This window comes from Cyprinodon tularosa, unplaced genomic scaffold (assembly GCF_016077235.1).
Source record: "Cyprinodon tularosa strain WSP-4 unplaced genomic scaffold, ASM1607723v1 ctg286, whole genome shotgun sequence".
NCBI lineage: Eukaryota > Metazoa > Chordata > Actinopteri > Cyprinodontiformes > Cyprinodontidae > Cyprinodon > Cyprinodon tularosa.
Genome location: NW_024038992.1, coordinates 14290 through 33286, shown reverse-complemented (window position 1 = coordinate 33286; position 18997 = coordinate 14290). Strand labels below are relative to the sequence as shown.

Sequence of the window (18997 nt, the reverse complement as noted above, 5' to 3'; positions counted from 1 at the left end):
ACCTAATAAAGTGTCCGGTGAGTGTATATGGGTGCTGATCCAATGTGTTTTATCCTAGCTAAAGTTTACATGGAACACAGAAAACTCCATTCTTTATTTTACTAACAAGCTGAACATCTGCTTTAACTGACCAAATATCACTATACCTAATTGGCCTGACAACTAGCTTGATCTAAACCCTATAGAGCATCGGTCCCCAACCTTTTTTACACCACGGACCGCTATATGTTCACGGACCGGCTGGGGTTGGGGGAGTGGGGATACGACTGGCATAAAATCAAATACAAACAGCATAAAAATAAAACAACAATACGGTCCCATCTAAGCGTAATCGGAGACAATGACTGACGAAGTGTGCTCCTGATGTCCAGTCTGCTCCGTAGCTTTGTTTTGGTCGCTGTAACCGCAGAAAATCCCGCCAAATGGCCGACGGACCGATATCCGGTGGTTGGCGACCGCTGCTATAGGGAACCAAAGGTTAAGGTGTTCACTGTCATCCCTGCTTGGTGTCCTGCATGTTTTGAATGTCTTCCTGGTTTAACATAGCAAAATTAATTCAATGGTTTACTACCAAGACTCTGCAGAACTGAGTGGCATGTTGACTTGCAACATTTCTGTCAACCTGTCTGATGTTTTTAAACAGAGAATGTTGGAAACCAAAGAAGAACCAGTGCTGCTCCATTAAAGAAATGTCCACTATAAACATTTTTTCGTCAACGGAATCTTACTGAAACAGGTTGGTGAAAAACAGAAAGTCACACAGGGCTGTTTCACCAATGTGCCAACATATTTATTACAGAATGTGAATTGCTCTTTTCTCTACATGTTGTGTTATTTGTCACAGTGTTTCCCACTAATTTCCCTGTGTAGTGATTATGTTCAATGAAATTATTTGGGCTTCTGTTACGGCTAATTATGAACACTTTGGAGCTGTGAGTGGAAACTCCAGAGAGCTGCAAATTAGCTGCCTTTTGTATCGTTTCTACTTCCCAGATATCTACAGCCAAATCTGAGCTGTTATGACCGGAGCGTTGTTGCTCCTGAGTTCATTAAACAAATTAACTTCCTAATGAGCTTCTGGATTCATGCACACTTTTAAATGGTTGTTTTCAATTCTCAGCCGGTACTCAGGAGTCCAAACACTGCGTATCTTCAACGGGGGAGAGAAACACTGTGACTCAACTAGGTTTCCTTCAACAAATAACAAATAACCGTCTGTTTAATCAAACTGCACAGGAACATCCCCTTTCACAAATGAATCCTTTCTACTTGGGGTGGTCAAACGGGTTGTTCCGAAACAGGTACTCCGCCTGGAATGAAGCACACCAAAAAGCATCATGTAGCATAAATGCTTTACTGACTTTCCTGTTGTACTATTTTTGCATATAAAAAACTCGACTGATAGCTAGCTTATACATGCGCCGTCTCTCTGATGCTCTACATTTTTTTTTTGTCACATTGTCCTTGGTTGCAGCAAATGTCTACTATTGATTAGTTGACTAAACCTTTTCATAAACTCTGGGCAGAGGTGAAAGTACAGTGAGAAAATTGGTCCAAAGACTGATCCACAGAAAAGGCTCGTTATTAACTTTGATGCTTTAAATCTTAGAGATTTGAAGCTTTCGATTCCTCCTCAAATAAAACGTAGCTTAAAATCTGATTATGAACCCATTTATCCCTTATTTTTTGATAGAGATGGAGAAAAAAATTACTGATTATCATGAGGTATGAATGTTCCTACCATCTTAAGTAAAATGCTTTTCTAAAACGATTCTTTGAAACAGCTGAAATTCACTGATATTCAGAAAAGTAACGGACTATAAGCTGGGCAGTACCAGGAAATCCAGGGGATCTGGTGGATTAGCCCTGTAGCACTCAGCTAGACCTTGACTCAGTGTTGGCATTACATGCTCCATCAGATAGCTTCTCATTTGAACAGTAAGGCCCTCCAGGTGCCGCTCCTCCTCCAGCTTCGCCTGCTCGGATCTATGAGTCTGAAAGGCAAACACCGGACCTGAGACTCTAAGGCTTTCTGGATGCTGGCGGTAGCACATGCCCACTTAACCCCACCTACCCACTCCTCCCAGTTTGCAGCCCTGCTCCTGGCCTCTTCCTCCTCCCTCTGTTCCTCCTCAGCCCTTTTCTCTGCCTCTTTCCTCATCTTCTCCTCTGCCTCCTCTAACTCCCGACAGGTGGGTGCGTATGTCCTAGGAAAGCCAACTGTGCTGAAAATCGTCTGCATCAGCAATGAAATGGCAGGTTCTTCACCACTGGTGATCTCTGCAACACAGGGAAGGAACTTAACAGAATGATGCAGAATGCTTCCATCAGTTACCTACACAGGATGTTGTCCCCCATCAGATTACCTAGGTGCACATGCCTAACATTCAGCTCCTCAAAAAAGTTAAGAACGCTTTTGTCCTCTTGGTTGTTTTTTCTGTATATACTAAGTCGTCTCAGGAACTGCTCAGAATCGTAGTTGAGCTCTTGGACCACTTCCTCAGGGAGGTTGATCACTCGGTCTGTCAGGAAGGAGTCAGAGGCGTCGAGACACAACAGGAACTCTGCAGCCAAAAGAAGGAGCTCCAGGTTAATCCAGATACCTTTAAAGGAAACTAATGATGATGGAGAATGTACCTGGCAGGATACTTGTTGATGAAGAAAATGTATTCAGGTCCTCTGAAAATGAAGAAATAAAATGAAAGTTTAAAAAATATATATTTTTTAGTATGTTACAGTTATAAACTTTGGGGTAATTTACTGACCTTTAATCTCAGAAAAAAAAAATTCTAACCAATTAAATCCATACATATTTAGTAGTGTTGCACTGATACCGATACTGCACTAAAATGGTGGTATCAGTATCGGTGAATACCGACAAATAGGGCACAAATACCATTTTGAGAGTTAAAAGTTTATTCAACTATTGTCACCAATTCCAGGTGGGCAGTAAAAAGCTCTACTGGATTCACTTTGTATTACCGGTAGTCTTTTTCCTGCTTCACAAAGGTAGGCAGCAGCTTGACAAAGCCATGATGGTAAATATTTTACATCCAAGTCGTATGCAGTTCTTCATCTACACACACACATATATCAATTTCAAACAGATGGTATCTGTATCAGCCAATACTGAACAGCCAGGTATCTGGTATTGGTATCCGGGCCAAGAAATAGCATCTTTTACCACTATCCTGAACACCAGTAGGACCAAGGAGGTGGTAGTGTGCCATAGAAGGTCCAAGAAAGATGACCACTCTCCTCAGCGTACATGATTGAGAATGTGACCAACGCCAAAGAACAGCTTTTGTTTCTCAGGAAGTTAAAATCTCTATTCTGCTGCTCACAAAGCTTTGCAGGCACACAGCTGCAAGCATTCTGTGTTTCCAGTGTGAAAAAGTGGTATTTGAGCTGCATGGCACTGCACAATTATCTAGAAATAAGTAAAAATGTATTAAATTAAGTGAGTTTAACCCTTAATTTCAGTATTGTTACTCTTAATTAAGATAATTAGATAATATGCACTTGCATTTTGCATTGCATTGCCTGGGTGCTGGGGACAGAATAAGAGATTGTGGGATGCCATGAAACAGATCTAGACTCAGTTTTTGCAATGTGTTTAGAAAAGGTACAGAGGCATTGCCACCAATTCCACCTATCTGTACCATTTTTCCCACTTCAATTAAGAAAGAATTCAAGAACATTAAATCCAAAAAGAGTTAGACTCAGGAACATTTTATTCCCTAAATCCTCCTGAAGTCAGACACTGACATCCCATCTCACCTTCACACTGACACACATACACCTTTTCTTCTGAAGGTTGATGGAGGGATTTTCACTAATATTTATGATGCGTAACCACAGCAACCATAGCAAGTAAATTTTTTTACACCAGGTAGAAGCTTTTTAACATATCTAAAGCGGAAATAATATACTTCAACTACTTCCAAAAGTACCAGCTGAATTGAAAAGGAGGCGCCGGGGATGCAGAGCAGGAGTAAGGAGAAGAGAGAGGAAGAACAAAGTTAAACCATCTCTTCCATCAATCATTGTGAGATCTTAAGAAAACAAGTTACAACTCAAGCCCTAGCAAGTTAACAGGCATAATATCAGCAATGCAGCGTTACGTGTTTTACTGAAACATGGCTGCAGGATCATATCTCGGACTCAAGCATCTCTCTGCCAGGCTTTCTGACCATACGAGCTGACAGATATTTAAAGAAGACTGGGAAACTCCTCTAGAACCTCTGGATACTTTTACAAAGAAAACATCATGAAGGAAGCCAGCAGATAGATCAGAAGTTGTAAAGGAGTCTTAACATCCACCTCATTTTGGGAAATTCTTACATATTTTGCATACCCAAATGGAAAAGCAAATATCTTAGGAACTGTAAGCCTTTATTACATGTGTATTACATAATTTGAAAGCCAACACCTTCTAGTTTCTGAACATATAAATTAAAATTGGGTAAGTAAAACACAGTCCAAGCTGCATCAGTTCAAACACGACTCAAAGTTGGGTTTTTTTTATTCTCAAAAATAATAGGTTTTTTTTTAACAGCAGTAATATAAACATGCTTGAGAATAGGCATGTCTCAATGATGTACCTTTGTTCTACATCATGTCAACCACAAAAGCAGGAATTTTAGAACTCTAGCTACAACAGTTCCAGAGCTGTGGAGCTTTGAACTTTTGGTGTCACCAGCGTCTCCAAATCTCTCCAAATGTACCAAATGATGCAAAATTGTGCCAAAAGCTATTACTCAACTATTTGACCTATAGAATAACACTGAAGCATTTTGACAGCCACAAAGCATTTATGAAGCAAGTATTTTCCACTTCTTTTTCAAAATCAGTCTATATAACAAAATGTAACATTTATAAACATACAATAAAATAAAAATCTATAAAATAAAATAGTGAAACTGCAGCTTTTTAAGCTAAAATAAGCCGCAGTGCCTTTTCTGAGCTGTATTTTGTTTGTTTTTTTCAGCCTTAGGCATTGTAATAAAGCAAGATCAGCGTCCAAACTTCAGAAAAACAGGACTGCTGTCATTATTCAGCTCCGACTTGTTCACATTGATTCACTCTCAACTGCGTGTTTCACTCTCACGCAAGCTTGCAACATGGCTGTACTTTATATAACCAGCCAAAACATTGAAACATTTATTCAGCATTTTTTTTACTCTAGAAAGTTATATGTTGAAACTAATAATGAAGCCAGAAAACATAAAACAGCTGGGAAGTTCTCAAATGTTTTTTAAGAGACTGATTTAGAGCAGACTCGTTTCTATTTTTCTGTTCATAGATCCTCTAAAGGTGTAAAATCTGTAAAATAGGATTTGAAAAGAATGTAACTTTTATGGTCTCAGAGGAAATTGAACAAAACAAAATCAGAAACGTATTTATATAAATCCCATTTGACAATAGAATCTGCTAAAACAATCTGGAAAAATAGCAAACTATAGAAATATCGCTCAGACTTGCATGCACATAAATATTTTCATAACCGTCTTTCGTTTCAAGAAGCTTTCTAAGTTTTGGTCTTTTAAACACATTTGCTTTGAATGTCCTTTTCATAAAAAAATATATTTTCTTTCAGTAATATTGGACCACATGTAAGCCCATAGAGTTGAAGAGTTTCTCTCAAAAAAAGGTAAATTCCTGCACGATTTATTATAAAAGCCACCAGAGGGAGACAGAAACCCGCTGATTCCTGTTCCTGACAGTCAGTGGGTTTCCTCATGGCAGACCCTTAAATGCTCAGATTGAACTCATTTGGACTTAAATATAATGACATCATTCAGTTTGAGGTGCTGTTGTGGTTCCAGAGGATAACTTAGTTCCTCTGAGTTCAGATAAGCAGCGTCCTCACAGTTACCATCAATATCTCCTTTCAAAGTTGTAAATGAGCCGACATGAATAAAATATTTAGGAATAAGAGAACAGAAACTAAGTCAGCTGGTAACGTCAAAATGTCTAATATACACTAGGGCAAGTTGTTTACATGGGATGGTGGCAAGGCCCTGAGGGAGGTCTGTTCTGGTTCCGACCGTGCTCAGCTAGAGCAAACAACGCTGCTGCCATTTGAAACATGCAGAGAAGAAACATTCCTCTGGAGATGCAGAGAAGCCTGGATCTGCAGCGGCTGGTCACCGAGACAGACCGTGTGTTCACTTCTTCTCCATATCCATATTTTAACAGAGGCCCTCATCATCACCAAAGACATTTGGGGACCTTTGAAGTAAAAGCATGACTGGAAGAGTCTCCATCCTCCATCCCTTCATCATTACCACTCTTCATTTTTGTTCTTCTTATATTGTAAGAACAAAAAAGATTTTTTGAGAGCCCAAAACTCTTTAAGAGAGAATCAGGAAGTGCTGCTCAGACAGGATGGGGGCATAATCTGGGTTCTAATCCAAAGGATTTAATAGTTTTTGTCCTGATGTTTTCCTTCTTCTATCATTTATGTTCTGTTTTTTTTTTATTACAACAATTAATGTCAATAAATTAAATTCAGGCTTGATGTGAAACATCAACACAAGTAGAGCATATTCATGAGGTGAAAGAAAAAGGAAATTGTTTTTATTCCCCCAAAGAAAATCTAAAAAGGGTGGCATGGATCTGTGTTCAGGCCATGAGGAGCCACCTTTACCCCCAGTCTGAGTTTTTATTATGTTTTTCACACTCACTGTGATCTGAAGGTGAATGGAGTTCCAAAATATATCATAACTTAATATGGATGTCCCATGCAATAAATGGACCATGAAATTGTTTAAATTAATTCATGTATTTAACTTATGTATTTATCTAATACGTCATACTATTAAACTGTAAAATAAACAGTTAAATAAAAAAAAATGCAATTAAAATGATAAATTAAAAATAACTAACATTTTCAAATCTTTTAAAAAAAATCATGATGAAATGTTATTGTTTTTTGACCCAACTATTAGTTTACTAGTTAGTAATTTTACGACTTTATTCTCGTAATGTTACGACTTTATTCTCATAATTTTTTACAACTTTATTCTCCCAATGTTATGACTTTATTCTCCTAATGTTACGACTCTATTCTCGTAATATTACAAGTTTATTCTAGTAATGTTGTGACTTTATTCTCGAATAAACTACAGAAAAATGAAAGTAATAAACGCACCGTTGAGTTAGCATTAGCTTGCATGACCGGCTCCGTCATGCTGGTTTTCCTTCCTATGAGCGCCACAAGCGTCACGTCACGTGACTAAGAAAACGTAACGGGATTGGCTGGGTGTTGGACACCACAATCCATTGCTAATGTCTATGACCTGAAGTAACCCTTCCCTTTTTACACTGAATTTAGACGCCGAATTTAAGACAGTGAAATAGAGCCAGTTGAATCTCACGAGGCTGAAAATATTGAGTTTGAATTTTGAAATGTTGAATTTTTTTATATACATTTTTTTTTAACACTGAAAAATTAAACTAAAAAATAAGTATTGAAAATGTAATCACTTTGAAATAGTAATGTGAATTTTTAGCTTGAAGAGAAAATAACAAATGAAATTTCATCTGTGTAGAAATAATGACAATGAATTTTTTTTAGGTCAAAAATGTGTTCTGAATATATTTCAACACTGAAACAGTAAGTACAAACATACAACATTTAAATTTCAGTGGCATTTTTTATTCAAATCCCAGCGACACAGATTTACTTCCATAGTTACGACTTTATTTTCATAATATTACAACTTTATTCTAGTAATGTTACGACTTTATTCTCATAATTTTATGACTTTATTCTCGTAAAGTTACGACTTTATTCTTGTAATTTTACGACTTTATTCTCGTAATTTTACTACTTTATTCTGGTAATGTTATGACATTATTCTTGTAATTTTACGACCTTATTCTCGTAATGTTACGACTTTATTCTAGAAATAGAAAAAAAAATCTCTAGCCTGACCCTAATACCCCGTCGTATTATTCTACTTTTTCCCTAGGAGTAAATTCCTAGATTTGTGAGAACGAAATACAACCCTACACTGCCATGTTAACTATCCAGCAATACAAATAATAGCAAACTTCAGCACATCTGAAGTTTAAGCTGGATATTTTGCTACCTGTATTGTGGGGGTGAACCCTAGGGTTCAGGCCACATTGAAGTCAGAAGAAATAAACCATTCTGCGAGGTGTAGAATGATAAGTGGCTCCATGCTTTGCTATGGTAGGCCCCAATAATAACAATAACTAGAAAAAGCTGTTTCGGAGAAACAGCAAATTGGTAATGCTTTTTTCTGCTGAATAAAAAAGAAACATTTGCCACAGAAACTGAATAAAGGAAAAAAAAGTACAAACTAGCTGAAGAACATATGACAATGTGATAGGAAGTCATCACAAACTTCAAACTGCAAAAAAACAATTGAATCATCTGAAGATTTTGTAGAATAGAATCATTTGGAAGAATAATGGCAGAAACACACTAATTTTTTAAAAGCAAAACATTTCTTGAAATTTGATAAACCAAAAGAAAAAGTCCAAAAGCATCTGTTTCCCTGGAAGTTGACCGAAGTTGAACTTAAAATATTCTTAAAAAGACAAAGTCCTTTGCAAAAGAAAAGAGCAAAATTAGGAAAATGTAAAGGATGTGTAAAATGCAAATAAAAATGTAAATAGGATTAGTGCAAAGTTTCATGTTTCCTCAAAAGAGGATGTGGCCATGGTGACGATGTAAAAAAGGAGAATTTTGAAAGATTTTGGTTTGAAAATTTACAGTTTTGAGGCCCCTGAATAACATAGCGGCACGGTCAAACCATAAATGATATCTAAAGCATGTGAAAATCAATGAAAATCAATGAAAATCAGTCGGCTTTGAGGAACGATTGAATGAAATGGACTTGACCGTTGAATTGTGGAGAATCTAAGCTTTCCGACGATGTCTAACATGTCTATATTGGTAAACATATTACCAGTGTAATTTTCATGCATTCTAAGTTATTAGTTGTAAACGCTTTAATACAGGTCACCAGCGACATAGTGGGTTTTGAGAGATTAAAGCAATTTTTGGATAAAGAAAAAAAAACGGTATTTGAAGCTTTGAACCTCGCTAAACTTAAAGGAATAGTACACCCAAAACATGATTAGCCTTCATTTTCTACTCACCCCCATGCTGAACAAAACTCTGGAGTACTTTTTTGATATCTCAAATGCATCTGGAGATCTGGGAGGCTTCTTGCTGTCTGCTGACATTCAAATAATGGAGGTCTATGGCGCCCGAGACAGAAAGGTCCACAAAAGTCCACAAAAACGTGTCAATATTCCTCCATACTGCTCGTCCAATGTAATCCAAGTGTCCTGAGTGGGTAGCATCCAGAATTTACTCGAAACGAAGTCATTTAGAACGTTTTAGAGCCTAAACAGTAGTGTATAGGATTTCCTAATAGCGCCCCCATGCGCGCTCACGATTCTACGGAAGCCGGCAGACCAAACCGGAAGGAAGTGCGCATTCAGCGTCTGCTCTGCCGATAATGCAAGCGTAGAAGAAGAAATGTGCTGTTTACCTGTGCAAAGAAAGAAACAACGAAAGAAAAATGTCTGAGGACTTCAGTGTTGAGGAAGAGCATGAGTTCTTTGCCGAGCTGAATGCGCTGGTTTGGTCTGCCGGCTTCCGTAGCGTCGTGAGCGCGCATGGGGGCGCTATTAGGAAATCCTATACACTACTGTTTATGCTCTAAAAACATTCTAAATGACTTCGTTTCGAGTAAATTATGGACGCTACCCACTCAGGACACTTGGAATACATTGGACGAGCAGTATGGAGGAATATTGACACGTTTTTATGGACTTTTATGGACCTTTCTGTCTCGAGCGCCATAGACCTCCATTATTTGAATGTCAGCAGACAGCAAGAAGCCTCCCAGATCTCCAGATGCATTTGAGATATCAAAAAAGTACTCCAGAGTTTTGTTCAGCATGGGGGTGAGTAGAAAATGAAGGCTAATCATGTTTTGGGTGTACTATTCCTTTAATATGTCATCTGAAAAAGTCATGAGTATGGCCAAACTGCAGAAAGACCAAGAGATGGCCGTCCACCTAAAGTGACAAACAAGGCAAGAAAATTAATTAGAGTAGCAGCTAAAAGCAATCAATAGAAAAGGTAGGAGAATATGTCAATAGCAAATTTCCTTGTCAACAGGGCAATAAGGCTCGGGCACAGCGCGTTGCATTCTGGGTACGCCGCCATATTAGTAGCTAGTTGCTACCGTTGCTACGGTAAACAAAGACCTAAAACAGCATAGAGACAGAGCAGAAAGACGAGTAAACAGCGATGTTAAAAGCGAAGAAAGGATGCGGAATATACCGAGACACACTGCAGAGGGAAGCCAGGGACCGTTATCTGCAAAAGATGGGCTTCATAAACGGACTTGATCCCTACGAAGTAGAAAGCAAGGAGTGGTGCGTTGGGGAAGAATTTCTACCGCCGTTTGCGAGGGAGGACGTATTTTCGTATCTAGTGTGTGGCGTCAGTGCCTACACACATGAAAAGTTTCGCTGCTACAAGTCGCTAGAGGCTTACAAACAGCTGACAGATGGAAAAGTGCATGACATGGAAGTTATCAAGCCGAATGAGAACACAGTCATCAGAGCCAAGGTAAGCTACCGTCTCAACATGGTGTGGTGTTTGTTGTGGTGATAAGACTAGGTGCTGGCACTAACGTAAAACATCAAAAATGTATCTAAATAAATCTTGTGCTGACTGTACGTGTCCAGGGATAATGTAGTTACATTCTGATGATATATGACTGTCCTAGCATGGTACTACCACGCAGGGGCGGAGATAGATGAATAAAAACAGTATGTTCTGTAACTTACCAGAATGAAAATGCCGGGAACACACTCTCATGGACACAGGGATTGAGTTGAAAGTTATATTTGGCCGTCTTACAGCAGCGACCCATGCTAGCCGGCTACTCTTTGTTATGGAGGACATTTGTTTTCCATTGAGACGCCTCCAGGTTGGAAAACGGTAAAAAGACAATCCATTTGGGATTTTTTTCCCCGTCCAGTCACAGCTTGCGCTACTACACCCTACGACACAGCAACGGGCGACCATAACGACAGCAGAGGTAAAATGAAACGGCAAAAAACTAAGCAAACTACTAGCAGAAGAAAGCTAGTCCTTACAGGCGCGAAGTCAAAGTGTAAACAGTGGGCTGACCAGCTATCAATATGTCTGCCGCGCAACGTGTGACGTCATGTGCCCGAGCCTTATATAGACTGTATGAAATAATGGTAAGAAGAAAGTCATGGTTGAAAGAAATATGCAAAAAAGTCCGATTTGCAGTTTGCAGACTTTTCTGACTTTTAAACTCTGCATAGTAAGAAAACAAAATCATTTCAGAAAATTGGAAATGAGTAGGAATTCACCTTTGAGTCAGATAATGACAAAAAAAAGAGATCTGAACAAAAACGGAATTATTTGGATTAAACAAATTCATGCATAAGAATAGCCTTTTTACAAAGCAGCACTAGATCTGACTGAGAATATGTGTCTAGATTTTTGCTCATGCTCTCCATCTCGTCTGACTGAGCTTGGGCTCTAATAAAATGGAATGGATCAAATCTCTAGATGTGCTCAGCTGGTAGGTACATACACCCAAAGTCCTGCAGATGTAATTTCGGGAACAATTGAGCCAACAAAATATTCTGAAGTTTTTATTTATAATAAAGACCAAATGTAAAAAAGCTCTATAAGCTCTTTATAAGCGCATGTCAAGGAGCATGTCCCTTTCTCACCTCCAAACAGCTTCTCTGCTTGCTCAGATGTGCTGGGAAAGCCATCCAGAACATAACCCTGGTTTCTGCATGGAGTGGACAGCAGCTTTTCCTTCAACAGATGGATCTGCTCCTCTGAAACATCTGCGACACAAAAGGAGAGGTGTGACACGGCCTTAGAATAAATTCCAACTCAGGATTTGGGAATAAAAGGACAATAGATCGTAGCTCAGCAGAAAACACATCTGTCAGATTACTGTGGTCTTTTAAAAACTATTACTATTTGCAATATTTTAAGAAATTTATTTATTTGGGTTCCACAGAGCATAGAGCACCAATTCTCAAAATTGGGGTCCCGAACCCGCATGGGGTCATGAAACGATTTTTGAGGGTCGCCAAATCATTTTGGAAAAAATATAAATGGGAAAAATGAATCTAGCTTCTGACTGGATATTAGAAATATGGTGAGTGGTTGGTCTCAAACAGGCAAAGAGGCAACAAACCCGTCCAGTGAGGTCACAGCATTTAAAAGAAAGCTGGAGTGGTAGGCTGTGTGAGTAGATGGGGGAAATGTTGAGGTCTTTACGGAGTTATGAGAAAACCATTCAAACTATGGAAGGAATTATTGTCTCTCACCTCAGGAGCCTGCGTTAAAGTTTCAATAAGTGTTCTCCAAAGTAAGACAGGCCGAAAAAGCACAAATGCACACAGCAGCCTTTTACCACCTTCACCCTGCATCATCTGTCACCAGAGCTGTAGGAAGCCCTGCTTGAACTCTCCCCTGATCGCACATTACAGAACGCTAATTCTCTGCATGCTAGCTGGAAGAGTTCTGGTTGCCAGTAGCAACAGAGTACGCTGCGCTGTCAAAAGGTACAACTGATGCATTTTTTCTATTTGCATCCACATATCTGTGCGAAAAGACTCATAATCACAACTCCTCAGACTTGAAAGTGATTTTCCACTTGGCTGTTTCTAACATAAAGCCAAGAAGCTGCCCTGTTCAAACAAGCGGGCAAAGCGTCACGTTAAATACCTGCAGAAAAACATGTTATTGTTCACATTTAACCTCCCTGAAACATGTTTAAAATGAAATGTGCTGTTTTCTAGTGGTTTTCTTAAAGTTTAGCGCAGGTTGTTATCGTTTAATTTCATTAAAAAGAAAATAAAGTTTTGCTTTATTTGTTATCATTTCAAAATCAATGATGGGATTTAGTGACCATTGTCAGAACGTTAGTCTCTTTATTTTCTTCCAAAAAAATCCCAGTATGTTTAAAAGTAAGATCGCAAACCGACCATTGGCATAGAGCACTGCAAAACATTAAAGAGTCTAGGATTAAGCACTGGAGTCAAGCACATGAAATGCTTCCATTTCTGGAAAAATATTAGTTTTTCCAACGTTTGGCAAACTGCCAGGTGTTTATCATGTCCAAGGACCACAAAGGGTTTTTAAACTACATTCAGTGTCCGTTTGGTCAAAAACTTGTGTTAGAAACAATAATCTATTAAGCTTGTATAACAATGAATCAGGGAAAATTTTGCATTAAAAGCATCCAACCATCATTTTCCAAGTTGTCCTTTAGGTGACTGAGCAGCTCCTCATCTTCTGCTGCTGGGTCCTCAGCATCTGGATCAAGACTTTTCACAGCTTTGTCCTGATCATGGATAAAAACAGAGTTTGAGATTGTGGTCACCTTGAATTTAAACTATTGGTGAGACATGGCGGCTCACCAGCCGGGCGATGGCCTCAGAGATGGTGTCCTTCAGGGTAATGTGATGTAGTTTGTAGTGCTTACAGATCTGCATGGAGAATGTACTTTTTCCAACTGCAGGAGGACCTAGAATGCAAAGTCGGAGAGGCTGCAAAAAAGAAACAACGAAGCAGCTCAAGGACTACTCTATTAGAGAAACACTATATGGGTTTGAATCTGTGCTAAGAACCGACTAAAAGCCTGCGAGCCTGTCGATACTCCTCCACCACCAGCTCCACGTTTTCCACCAGTCCAAATTCACAATGCCAGTTGATGGAGAACAGGTTTCTGATGGTTTCTGCATCCATCCTTAGGTTGACCTGGAGGGAATGGATCTCCATGTCCTGTGAGGCAGAAATGAGTCAACAGCAGTGGTTCCGCTGCACATTAACATAGCAGCAGAATCTTTCACAGGACATCCCCACCACGTTTATTATTCATCACTGAAAAACTAATCTAAAAATAAGTAGAAATTTCTTTAAATAAATCATTAATTTTAAGCTAAAAAATAAAATGATCTACCCATTGAATTACTAATTTCTTTTAAAACAAGATAAAATAAAACAGCTGAATGTGTTGCACTTCAAATAAGATCATTAAGTTTTTATTTTTGTGATTTAGAAAAAAAGAATCTTATTCCAGAGGGGTAAAGTGTCTTATTTACCTGTTAGAAATCAAGGGCAGGTAAATTTATTTAAAGAGAAATCAGCTTACTTAGATTTCAGTTTGTGCAGAGTTAAATCAGAACATACACTGAAGTCCTCGATGAGGTAGATGTCCGCAAAAGGCCTTTTACGGATCTTTCCAGGTCCCAGAACAGAGGAGACAGCCTGTATAGAGCATAAGCAAGCACTGTTTGGTTTCTTTGACTCTTTTACAGAGATTAAACTTCTTTTTTTTTTCCCTCACCTTTACCAGTTCTTCAAAGCTGCTGTGAGATGAGTCCACCGCCAGCAGATAGTAAGGTCTAGGCTTATGTTCAATTACATTCTGAAGCACCCTGAGACACAGAGAAAAGACAGTTTATCAAAGTGATGACTATCTAGAGGCATGCATGTATGTCCACATCTGCTCAGGTGGATTACCTGGCTAAGTCTCTAATGTGGATGGTGGGAACAAAGTTTTTCCCATCTCCAAACACGGATATTTCAGCTTCTTTTCCCAGCCATGACTCCTAAAACATATTTTTTTCCAAAGATCCAGTTATTTGTTTGTCTGTTTTAAAAAAGTCCAATAAGCCGTTTTTTGTAACCAGCCTTTTATATAATAAGATTTTTCATGCATTTGAAGTTCAGCTGAGAAAGTCTTACTAGTGACCACTAGGGGCCATTGTTACTTCAGCAAAGCGTAAGTGTATCAGAGGTGGAGAATTATTTAATGCTCTGTGAGAAGACCTTGAAGAAGTAGTGGAAGATATGTTCTCCCATTCCATACTGCAGGCCTGATGCCACCACATAGGTGGGGAAAACCTTCCGGTTCTGTGAACAGAGCCCATCCAACATAATCAGTCCAACTCGTCTGCAAGACGGAACCAGAACCTTACAGGTGAAATGTGAACGCACAGATTTTCCCATTTTCACCACCATCTTCTCCAAATCGATGTGCTGTTTGAACCTAGGATGTGGTCGTCTGCAGTAGAAAAAATCGTCACTTAAGGGGCGCTCTGGATCCTCCTGGTATTAGAAAGAAATACCTCTCAGCTCATAGTGTTTAATAAGGAACAGAAGTAAAACATAATAAGAAGGTAACTTACTGGATCCCGTAGTATAGTGGAGGCCCATGTCATCACAGTGGAGATGAGGATAAAGAGCTTGAGGCTGGAAAAATGCTCTATTTGATTATGGAGAGCTGTGAAGGAACCAGAGATGACTTTCTTTGGATATATTCATTATTTTATCAGCTACGGTGCTAATTTGATTCAAAACATGCTCTTATAGTGTCCTAAATGTTGCAGGTTTCAGGTTGGAACTTGCAAAAGTATTAACACCCGTTAAATTATATTATGTCACAAACTTCAAGGTAATGTTTTGATTAGAACCTACAGAAAGTAGTGAATTGAAGGAAAAGGATATGTTGTTTTAAAAATGTTCAACCCATACCAGTAAAAATCTGAATTACATAAAAAACTGGCATAATTATCTTGACTTAATAAAAACCATATTTTTCTTCTGCTGTTACAGCCAACCTACCAGCTTTGCACATCTAGATCCATGAAAAGTTCTTATGCTGGTGGAATGTAAACTTTTCTTCTAAAATCTCTTTTTATTTTGCCTAATCCATCTTTCCAAAAACTCTAATCTATTTACCAATGTCTGACAAAGAATGCTATACCCACAGAATGATGCTACAACCACATGTTGCATGGAGGATATAGAGGGTGTTCAGGGATATGTGCAGTATCAGTTCAAAGCTTTGGACATTTCTCAATCTCTCAGTCATGCCTGTGTTATTGCTGACCCTATACGCTTTATTTTTCAGTACGTATCCAGTTTGTTCACTAATTTTCTGTCACTAACCCCTAAGGTTTCCACAGAAGAGGTGCATTGTTTCCACCTCTGAAGACACTTGTGTTTTTTTATCAGTGTAAACACAGCTATTTAGATAAAACTACCACATATTTAAGAGCTGCATTATTCAAAAAATAGGCTAAGCTGTCACAGAAACGAGTTAGGTTTGATTTTAGATAAATGTCAAAGTCCTTGAGAATTGGGAAGTGCAGAGAAATAAAGTAGTGTAAACATGTTAATTTAGAGAGAAAAAAGTGCTGACAACATTAAGTGGATTAGTGGCACCTTGGCAGAATATTCCAGTGCTATTTAACCAGAATAAAAATCATAAATTGTTGTGAATGAATGCAGTTCTTTTTATTGAAATGATAATAAACTCTTTTCAAAAAAATCTTAAATATTCAAAGTTTAACATGATTACTTAGTTTTTTTTTGTTTTTTTTTCAATTCACAAAATATAGGATATTGCTCTAACAACTGCATAACTAACCATTAAACAATATTCATTAGAGAAAATAGAATTAGGTTTAAGGTTAAGATTACATTCATGAAACCGCATTACTATCTATTGTGGGTTACCTGTGACAGCCCAGGTAGCTTCCTCCACCTGTTCAGCATCCTGACTGATGTTGTAGATAACAATGTGACACTCCATAAGCTTTGAAAGCAGTTGTTCTCTATCGGGATGCTTAAGAAAGACAGAATAAAGACAGAACCAGTTAATTTCCCATTAAACCATTTTATAAGGTAGGTCTGGGTGAAATCACTCACATAATATTCCTCCAGGATGTACGATCTGGGCTCATTGGATTGGGCACAGACAGTTCCAACCACCTGGAAGACTTGACCGGGGTGGAGCGGTTCCCTTTCCTTCTGCTTCTCCTCCTCCTCATCCTCATCCTCATCATCATCATCATCTTGATCGTTATTTGAGACCATCTCCATGCTCTTACATAGGAACTGTACAACACAGAACAATGACATAGCAGAATAGACGCCTATAGTAAATGGGACATTCGATAAACAATTAATTAAATTAGGTTTGTAGATGCTTTGATGAAGAGTTTGGTAATGAATTAGACTTACTATGTTAGATTTACATAAATATTTTAGAGAACAAAAAATATATAGTTTACTTTTAACTCTATTTAAGAGATATTTGTTTAACTATCTGCTTTGCCTCTTTATCAAGTCAGGCCAAAGTACCACATTAGGAAAAACTGTATTCTATGCAGACATTATCGATTTATACAAATGCTTTGTATAAGTATTGGTGGTAATTAAAACAGTTTATCTTATCACTTAGTTTGCACATAGTTAACCAATCAAAGTATTGGTTTCAAAATTTTTGTCTTGTGCGTCAATTTTCTATTTGAAAAAAACAAATTTATGTTTTTAACCTTATTTTATTATTTTTATTGTGTATCTTGCTGAAATTTCTGAAAAAGAAATTACTTTTCCCAAATACTTGTTCAAGATTCATCAACTAAATTACTGAATATGAATAAAATTATTTTAAAATCAATTTAAGGCAGGGACTTGCGCAAATAGACACTGGGTAGTGCTAGACTCCCTGCCCCTTTCCCCTCTCGACAAAAAAAGTGCCCTCCTGCAATGTTTTTTTTTTTTTTTTGTCTTCTTTTTTTAAGTCTTTGCCCCAAAATAAAATGTATGAATTTAAAGCTAAAACCCAGAGTCTAGATTTTTATTAATATTTTACTCATGTCTTTTTTAAGACGATTACAGCACACAAGTTACTTTTTTCAAGTTAAACATTTCATTTAAAAGCAAACATAAGGCCAAATGATCGGTATTCATAAAAATAACTTTAATAACGTTCTATAAAATTAAAGTGTGGCATTAAGATAAAGTTACATTTTCACTTTCTGTGTTTATTAAAAGCCATCTTGGACTGCAAGTATGTACAATTTTCATAAAATTACTGTATTGGCATCCAATCTGAACAGGAAATTAAGATTATTTTAGATTGGAATGAGAGTGTTTAACCTTAAATTAGGATTATTACACATTATGCACCTGAAATAAGATAATGGAGTAGCTTTTATTCATATTTTAATTGTAAATCTTAGTTAATCTTCAAATTGTAATATATACCAACTCAAAAGAAGTGAAAATAAACTTAAAGGAATTCTAGGATCCTGGAAAACTACCTGACAACTTTGAGCAAGTGAATACATATTTAAGGAAGATATTTATGACTGCAAGAAATAACACAATTATAACAAAGGCCATCCATCCTGAGGCACTTAGTAAATCATATGAACCTCTGTATTATTGGATTTTAAATGGTTCTTTATTTAATTGATGCCAATTTGTTATTTCTGCCCATGGACTGCGGAACGTCATTAAAGGTCAGCATCAGCGGTTACCTGCGACCTACAAGGTGCCCTTTTTCCAACCGTACCTGTCCCCAAAAATACAGTCCACGCCACTGATTGAAGGTAAACTTCAGCGCTGTATGCGGATTAAAAAAGCGGTCCGAAGTACACGCCTACTTGCTACTCACAACGGACACGCTTCTCAAGTATTTTTTTTTTTCTACAGTGCAACGATTGTAAGATTCTTCGGTATATGTGATCAACAAAATCAAATAAAGCAATTTTACAGTCCAAAAATACCTCGGCGATGTTGCTGGAAGAGTAGGAATCGATGTTGTTGAGAAAAACCCGCTTAGGGATCAGTTTGCGCTTCAGCACCTGAGACTCCGCCATGTTTCCAGTAGATTGTTGGAGGTGGTTCGTTACTATGGCAACGATAAAGCCAAACCAAAAGGAGCTTCTACAACCAGCTCAGGCAGTGTTAGTGACAAGAAGTTAGACTTCCTTGGTTTGGTAAATCATTAGAAATACATTTAATCTTTAAATAAACTTTAAATAAACTAGGTCAGTGCTAGCCTGACGTAGTCCGACTCAATTCTAGTCAGAATATGAGTCTGATACTGCTCCATAGAGCTGTGATTATGGGGCG

At 38.0% G+C, this 18997-nt stretch overlaps 1 protein-coding gene across 1 annotated transcript; it reads right to left on the bottom strand.

Moving 5' to 3' along the window:
- Positions 1–766: 766 nt before the first annotated feature.
- Positions 767–18792, bottom strand: ak7b (adenylate kinase 7b). Its single transcript, XM_038290657.1, has 18 exons — positions 18649–18792; positions 16781–16969; positions 16589–16697; positions 15256–15350; positions 15065–15175; positions 14897–14980; positions 14588–14676; positions 14412–14502; positions 14255–14332; positions 13697–13846; positions 13483–13611; positions 13310–13406; positions 11773–11895; positions 2638–2679; positions 2367–2564; positions 2075–2280; positions 1836–1994; positions 767–1310 (listed from the first exon to the last, which is right to left on the bottom strand). The coding sequence occupies exons 1-18, from the start codon at positions 18739–18741 to the stop codon at positions 1266–1268; spliced, it is 2088 nt and encodes a 695-aa protein (XP_038146585.1). The 5' UTR covers positions 18742–18792; the 3' UTR covers positions 767–1265.
- Between the last annotated feature and the right edge of the window lie 205 nt (positions 18793–18997).